General features: G+C 45.6%; 2 protein-coding genes across 2 annotated transcripts; both read left to right on the top strand.

The window, feature by feature from the left end:
• Positions 1 to 313: 313 nt before the first annotated feature.
• LOC137902584 (gap junction beta-2 protein-like) lies at positions 314 to 2,998 on the top strand. The gene is made up of 2 exons (XM_068746674.1): positions 314 to 392; positions 1,094 to 2,998. Exon 2 carries the CDS (start codon positions 1,109 to 1,111, stop codon positions 1,889 to 1,891), a length of 783 nt encoding a protein of 260 aa, XP_068602775.1. The 5' UTR covers positions 314 to 392; positions 1,094 to 1,108; the 3' UTR covers positions 1,892 to 2,998.
• Positions 2,999 to 3,891: 893 nt separating this feature from the next.
• On the top strand, positions 3,892 to 6,322 carry LOC137902585 (gap junction beta-2 protein-like). Its single transcript, XM_068746675.1, has 2 exons — positions 3,892 to 3,954; positions 4,707 to 6,322. The coding sequence occupies exon 2, from the start codon at positions 4,726 to 4,728 to the stop codon at positions 5,467 to 5,469; it is 744 nt and encodes a 247-aa protein (XP_068602776.1). The 5' UTR covers positions 3,892 to 3,954; positions 4,707 to 4,725; the 3' UTR covers positions 5,470 to 6,322.
• The last annotated feature ends 2,097 nt before the right edge of the window (positions 6,323 to 8,419 follow it).

Here is an 8,419-nt window from a genome sequence, read left to right as displayed (position 1 = left end):
TGAAACATATCTCACAAAGTATGTGACGCATTTGTATCTGCAATGAACTTTATATTTAAATAAACTAATACATTTAGATTTTTCCACAAACTTGTATTTTATTTTTCCTACATAAGTGGCTTTAAGTTAATTGAAGCTTTGTGGGACGCTGGGGTGGGGGGAGGGTTTTACTTACCCAAAAGACACACCTGACTTTGAAATCAGCCAATAAGGAGGTCCGACGGCCTGGTTGGCCCCGCCCTGGAGATTGACCCCTCCCACCGCCGTTAAAATCGTTCCTCTGAGGCGCAGGTGTTCACACCGCCGACGGACGCCGGGTCGGACCTCGGATTCATTCGTTCGTCCTTGATGGCAGCTTGGTGACGTTTTTTGGTTCGAGTCTCCGGAGACAGGTGAATTCTTGGTGTGACGTCAGGAAGCTTTTACCTTGACGCCTCAGCGATGACGTCAGCTGACCCCGCGATTTAGCGCGACTGAAAGTTTATGGAGACTTTGTTTTTTTTTGCTTTTTGCTTTTATTCAACCCTTAAAATTCAATCGCATCGATTTAAAAACAAAACTCAACGTTGGAAACTTTTACAGACCGTTCAGAGCAGAACTATTTATGCAAAGAAATAAAAGAAAAGAAGGAGTTAACTTTGCCGTTTAATTAAAATCACCGCCGCGGGAAACGACGCTATATGAGACGGGTTTGCTTTGCAAGCAGGTTTTAGGTTCTAATAAATGATCACATTAAAACAAATTACAACCCGTTTAAATAATAAATGGGATTCAAACACTGAAGGGTCAAGATAAACGCGTTTTCACGTCTTCAGCGCAACAATTTGGGACCTAAAAAAAAAAAAAAGGACAGAATATGGGATATTTGCGGAATGTTGAGAAACGCCTGGTCTGACAGCGCCAGTGGAAGTTTACGCACCGTTTTACGCACCGTTTTACGCACCATTTTACACGACATTTAGTGTAGAAAAGAGGCGTCGGGTATATATTATGATTTTTTAATTGTGTTTATTAATATTATTAATAAATGAATAACTAGAAATGGAAAGACAAACTGAATACTTGACACTTTCTTTGTTGTTGTTGTCTCCAGCTTCTCTCTGCCACTATGAGTTGGGGGGTGCTCTACGCCCAGCTGGGCGGTGTCAACAAACACTCCACCAGCCTGGGGAAGATCTGGCTCTCCGTCCTCTTCATCTTCCGCATCACCATCCTGGTTCTGGCCGCCGAGCGGGTCTGGGGCGACGAGCAGTCCGACTTCACCTGCAACACGCAGCAGCCCGGCTGCAAGAACGTCTGCTACGACCACTTCTTTCCGGTGTCCCACATCCGCCTGTGGTGCCTGCAGCTCATCTTCGTGTCCACGCCCGCCCTGCTGGTGGCCATGCACGTCGCCTACAGGAAGCGCGGGGACAAGAGGATCATGCTGGCGTCCAACGGCGCGGAGAACACCAAGTCCGACCTGGAGACCCTGAGGAAGAAGCGGCTCCCCATCGCGGGGCCCCTGTGGTGGACCTACACCTGCAGCCTGTTCTTCCGGCTCCTCTTCGAGGGCGGCTTCATGTACGCGCTGTACTACGTCTACGACGGATTCCAGATGCCCCGGCTGGTGAAGTGCGAGCAGTGGCCCTGTCCCAACAAGGTGGACTGCTTCGTGTCCAGGCCCACGGAGAAGACCGTCTTCACCATCTTTATGGTGTCCTCGTCGGCGATCTGCATGGTGCTGAACTTGGCCGAGTTGTTTTACCTCATCGTCAAAGCGATGATGAGGCTCATGAACAGGTCCAACAAACGGAGACAGACTTACACCAGCAGGGACATCATGGACAGCGAGAACAAGAAGAACGAGACGCTGCTGTCCGACTCCACCAGCAGCAAGACCATGTGTTGAAGAGACGAGTAGAAGCTCCAGGTCGGACTTTAAACTCTCTGACTTTGTCTCGTTTGAAAGTAGAGCGCGTTTCCTGCGTCTGTGGATCCGCCACAAAAGGAGAATAAGCCTGACATCTAGTGGCTCGAGGAGTGACCCCTGAGGAACGAAAGGGAGGCGGAGTCAAAATTTAAAAAAATGAAGGATAGAGAATATAAGTGGTTGATTGTTTTACTGATGGATGCAAGATGACTTTTTCTGATCCGGCTGCATCGAATCAAGCGACTGTGTAGCATGAAGTCAAATTTTAAAACTATATATAGTTAAACAATGACTGACACCATGTTGTCATTTTCCAAATGCAGAGAAGAAGTAAAAAAAAAAACTAGTTAAATGACCTTATTTCAATTATGTGTGAGTGTTTCTCTCTTTTTTTTGTTAATTAATATTAAAGAATGTGTTGCACAAAGTTAGGGTTAAACTGTTCACATGACAACCATGGATTATTTTTGCTGTTTGAACAAATCGGAATATCTTTTACTTGAACTGAAGGCGTTTTGAGAAGTGCTTTTTGATACGAGTTACCAAGCATGTGTTTTTTTATTTAATTTCTTTTACAAATGGAAATAAATAGACATTGGGACTGTGCCAGATGTTTTTATTCTTCCGCCAGCCAGTGCTATAGAAACCTAGAAAAAGCAGATTATGTTCCACGATTATGAAGGGTTTACTGTGCATTTAAACCGAATGATTGATGACGATCACAAACCAGATGCAGAAATAATTTACACACAATACAATTTTTTTTTTTACTTCAAGTAAAAATGCATGTGAAGATACAACATCTGTCGGGTCTGGAGAGATTTCTGGGAGTGAAGAATCATTTTTCTTTGTCTGTGCTTCAGAGGATGAAGCTTTCTTTAAGGACGATCACTCCTTTTTTTTCCCAGTTTTTAGTTTCTGATTTTGTTTTCACCAGCAAATGGCACCAATGAAGTTTCCGAAGCAAGAAATGAAGAAATGTAATGTTTGTGATTGTGTTTTGTACATTTTGAAGTTTTTATTACACGCCTTGCACTTTAATCCTCAAACTCTTACTGCTCCTTGACAGTTTTAATAAATCTCTAATTGTGGTTTATTAATTTGTTGTGTTTGCTTCCACCACCTTTTGGGTATACCTTTCTTTCAAAAAAAAAAATATCTTTATTAACCAATTTTTTTTATGGTGTTCCATTATTGCGTTGTTGACTGTTTTACATATGTGATTGGAACCCGTGCTGGGGTGCGGCGCAACACGCCCCGGAACATGTATAGTCAATTAAAGTCGCGCAATTTATCAAAATGATGGACAGAGATTTAAAATGTTAAACCACATTCAGTTAGTCAAAATCAAACTACAGATGATGAGTTTTACATTTATATAAAACCAAACTGTTTGTGCTTTTAGAAGCTAGTGACGTTTATGAACTTTTAATCGTGCCAAAGCCCTATAACGAAGTTCAATGCGGGTACAATGACGCACTTGTTCCTGCTGCCATCACCGCAAGACTGATCGAGCCGCATGAAAGAGGAAACCGGTAAAGTCTCTGAAGAGCTGAATCTACCAGAAACAAGCAGGCGAGCAATGTCAGACATTCTGCAAGGGCGTTCGAGCGGGGAATCATTCCAGAGCGCATTGTGGCTCCGAATGCCTGATCCAGCTCCAGCTCTCTGCGCCGAGCCCATGCGGCGCTGCATTCCTGAGACTAGTTCGGGGTTAGTTCTGGGATGCTGGGGGGGGGAGGGGGGCAGTACCTCCCGTGTTCTTCAGTTTCGACTTTACCGAACTAAAATCACGCAGCTGACCTTTTTACGCACTGAGATGGCTCCTTTTTCACAAAAGTCAAACTCCTCGCGCAAAACTCCGACCGAGGCGGACGCGTCGCGTTGTCTGGCTGGCCCCGCCCCTTGTGACAGGTGTTCCACAGGTGACGGACGGGACGTCCTGACTTCAGAGCTGAGCGATCACACGCAGAGAAGAAAGGATTCATTTCTCCGTCCTTCATGGCAGATGATTCTATTGTGGATCGATTCTACGGAGACGGGTGAATTATTGGCGTCTTCGCGCGGCTGCAGGGCCGATAAGAATAATACAAATCACTGCTTTAACAGTCGCGGTGACGTCAGCGCGTCTGTTCGGGGAGCGAACCAATGTCCAGATGACGTCAGGATGCTTGGTTTATCGACGACCCGGGCTGAGTCAGTTCTTTGGACTCTTGATTTTGTGTCAGGATGACCTGGAGGGCCGCTGGGGAAGGACGCGCGCCGTGCGCGGTGTTCCAGTGCGCGCGCACCTCGCGCCTGAAAGCAGGTCGTCTTCAGTTCGAATGTTGTTTCTATTTAAACGACTTCGAATTGTTCTTTTATGCGTTACAGGTTTAATTAAACGACTTTCTTGGGGCTGTTTCTATGGAGAGAAATGTGTTTATTTTTATACAATCAAACAAAAAATGGATTTTCAACCAAAGAAAATTATGTTGATAGATAATGGTCTTGTTTGCAAAAAAAAAAATTAAATTGCAAATCCATTTTTTGTTTGATTGTATAAAAATAAACAAAATTTCTCTCCTATATGTTTCCGGCCACATTGAGAAAATTTGACGCAACGTCCATTCAAGACGACCGGAAATCCCTTATTTGGGCCGCGATGGGGATTAAGTTTGATTTAAAAACGCTCTAATAATATAATACACCTTGTTTTATCGGCCATTGGAAGCATTTAGATGAACTGATATGTAAAATAAATATATATTTTGAGCAGTCCCCCCCCCCCCCCCCCCTTACTTGTCTCCCGCAGGTATAATCTCACCTGAGCGATGAGCTGGGCGGCCTTCTACGCCGTGCTGGGCGGCGTTAACAAACACTCCACCAGCCTGGGGAAGATCTGGCTCTCCGTCCTCTTCATCTTCCGCATCACCATCCTGGTTCTGGCCGCCGAGACGGTCTGGGGCGACGAGCAGTCGCGCTTCTTGTGCAACACGCAGCAGCCCGGCTGCAAGAACGTCTGCTACGACCACTTCTTTCCGGTGTCCCACATCCGCCTGTGGTGCCTGCAGCTCATCTTCGTGTCCACGCCCGCCCTGCTGGTGGCCATGCACGTCGCCTACAGGAAGCGCGGGGACAAGAGGACCATGCTGGCGTCCAGCGGCGCGGAGAACACCAAGTCCGACCTGGAGACCCTGAGGAAGAAGCGGCTCCCCATCGCGGGGCCCCTGTGGTGGACCTACACCTGCAGCCTGTTCTTCCGGCTCCTCTTCGAGGGCGGCTTCATGTACGCGCTGTACTACGTCTACGACGGCTTCCAGATGCCCCGGCTGGTGAAGTGCGAGCAGTGGCCCTGTCCCAACAAGGTGGACTGCTTTGTCTCCAGGGCCACGGAGAAGACCGTCTTCACCATCTTCATGGTGTCCTCGTCGGCGATCTGCATGGCGCTGAACTTGGTTGAATTGTTTTACCTCATCTTCAAAACGATGATGGCCCACAAGAGCAGCAGAGACGTGAAGCCGCGTGGACAGAGCAGGAAGGACGAGACGCTGTCCTCCGCCGAGTCCACCATGTGAATCCTCAATCCGGCTTCCGTACTTTGCACCTTCTGTGATGATTCCAGGTTGTCTCATTTACTTCTGTTTAAGGCGGATCAGGATGTTCGTGGATGGAAGCAATTGCTTGAATGCGTTCAAATATGACGTCACGTTTTTGGACCAGAGGGAGAATAAGTCTGACATCTAGTGGCTCAGAAAAGCAACTTAAAAATGAAGGAGAAAAAAGGGGATTTGAAGTTATAGCATGTGTTTGAAATTTTCACAAATGAATGCCAGGTTTAAAATTTTTACAAAAGTATATATCTTTAAGGCGCAAGGTGTTTTTGAAACCACAATTATAAATGCAGGCAGAAAAAAAAAGATTCAGAAACAGAAATATGAATTTAGAAACACTAAAATTGAGCGTGAAGATACCAAATATGACAGACATTGAGCGATCAGACTGAGTTATATGTGGCTAACGTCCAGGAGCTGTCCTAGTTGGACCGGTGGGGGTGTCCACAGCCCCCCCAGCTGGCTGTATCAGCTTTCAAACATGCCTTCATTTAACCACCTCGCTAATTTGAGCAACTATTTTCTTCTGTCACCCGGGAATAGCATTTTATTTTGTATGTGCACACAGAGGTGACCTTTCACCTCTTGCTTCCTGTAACAGCCATAAAAAAAAATGCTGATGTTAGCATTTGTGATGGGAACAGATATAATGAAACGGATATTTTCTTTAAGGGACATTTTATTTCTCTGCAGCATCAAACGGCAAACGGATGAACAGATTGAATTCTTGTCACTGTGTTTGGTACCAAAGAGGCTTTTTTCTGTTTACACTCGCACTTTAATCCCTGAAGCCTTTATTTTTTGCTCTTTGAGTTAATAAATCTGTAATAATAATTAAATACTGATTCCATATTTCCTTGGCGGCGTGATGTCTTGATTGAAGAATCGTTTTTATTTTATTTTTTACATATTTTTCTGTTGGTTGTCCAAAGATTTTACACTTTTTAAATTGCTGTTTCATAAATAATCCCCAACATTTGGAAGAGGTTCTTTTTAAATTCATTTTTCTGGATGTAAAAACAGGAACCACATTTTGTTTATTTGATTTAATAATAAGATAAAACATGTCCCGACGAGGTTATGTAGTTTGCTTTGATGCTTTGAACAGTTTCAACTCATGGATGCATTTTTCGTTTCGTTTGTGAAAAGGTTTTGGCGCATTTTTGGCAACTTTTACGCATACTTTGGAGCGGGGTTTTGGGGTTGTTGGCAGGGGCGTGGCCGTGGCGTGACTCCGGACAGGCTGATGACTCTGTGGATTCACTCATGCGTGGTCACACAACGTGACGGTCCAGACATGGCTGGAAACGAGCCCCATCTCGGAGCGCAAGCCTCTCCCACAAACTAACAGCAAAAAAGGGACAACTTCTTGGCTGCGCGTAACGGGCCCGGGACCGGCGGGGAAAGCGGCCGCACGCGTGGACGCGTTGGACATAAGCGAGTTTGAGCTGTCAGGGAGGGGGGGGGGGGCGCTGGAGCTCCACGGGCCTTTCAACGATGGAACCTGAGATGGAGATCCGAATTGGTTCTCGTCATTAAGTTTGGCGTCTCCGGTTTGAAGGTATGGCTACTAAAACACGACCTGGCCTTTTTGGTAGCCATAAAGTCAGAGGCGCTTCAGGCCCCCGCCGCGCGTAAAAGGGGGCTCTGGCACACTCTGGATTGTCATCCCGGCATGCGTGGCTTTGTGTTGGTTCCTGACAGTTATACCACAAATTCCCTTAAAAGTGAGAGACGTGTCACTAATACAGAGTTTATCACTCCTGGAGTGTCTCTGGAACTTCAATCTGGATATTTAGATTTAAAAAATGCAAGCAGTGTTTTCAATGGCGCAAATAAATTGTTCTTTTTAAATGATGTTCAGCAGCTTTTCACATTAAATATGTTGTTGTTGTTGTTTTCTCTTTCAGGTGCACATTGTGAAGCCATCGATGGATTTATTACCTTTAACACAAGAATATTTTAGTAAGTTTCTCCTCTGGTGCGTGTTGAATTTAGTATTTGTATTTGTCTGCTGGACGTAAGGTTTGTTTAAAGGTTTAAAAGAAGCCGCTGCTTGTCTCTGAATGCATGCCCCCCCCCTCTGAGGCTGGAAAAGACAATACGTATAAAAAGTATTTCAATTGTATTGTATTGACCTGACAGACACAGATTCAGTATTAAAGTTGTGACACTTGGTTTTAACTATTTAAAAAAAAAAAATTCAAAGTAACAAAAGTACTTTTCTGTTTTAGTTCACCTCTATTGAACGTATTTAGGGTCTGCAAAATGCAGCCATCCCAAAATCATGACTGATATTTTTCATTTGTGAAAAGATGGTTGGAAATAGTTTTATTCTTATTTATAATGTATTTTTCCCTTTAGTCTTACAATCGGCAGCGATAGAGGAAGGGTGTGTGTGTGTGTGTGTGTGTGTGTGTGTGCGTGTGTGCGTGCGTGCGAGCATTGGCCAAACCAGAGCCCCGTCTCTGCTAAACGCTGTTTTTGAACATTATAATGTTGATCTCAGCACATGCCTGCTGGGCAGCGGAGCGAGCGAGAGAGGCAGGCCTGACATGGAGAAAGAGAGCGAGCGAGAGAGGGAGGGGGCGAGCGAGCCGGGGTTCGGCCAGACGGGTGACCCGTCCAGTAAACGAGATGCTAACAGAGGGCAGGGTCCACGAGGGCCCACGAGGGTCCATGAGGGTCCATGAGGGTCCACAAGGGTCCATGAGGGTCCACGAGGGTCCATCATGGATGGCTTGTAGAAAGCTACATTTTGGGCGTCCAGATTAGTCTCAGTTCACGTGGGACGTGTCCTCCACGCGCCTGCAGGACTTCCTGTCTGTCGTGTCCACTGTTTGAATGACACATTGTCCATCCCGACTTGCGAAGTGACCGTGTCTTTTGACTTCTGCTGACACCCTTCCTGTCC

The sequence above is a fragment of the Brachionichthys hirsutus genome, chromosome 12 (assembly GCF_040956055.1).
Source record: "Brachionichthys hirsutus isolate HB-005 chromosome 12, CSIRO-AGI_Bhir_v1, whole genome shotgun sequence".
Taxonomy (NCBI): Eukaryota; Metazoa; Chordata; class Actinopteri; order Lophiiformes; family Brachionichthyidae; genus Brachionichthys; species Brachionichthys hirsutus.
This window is presented reverse-complemented; position numbering and strand designations above follow the sequence as displayed.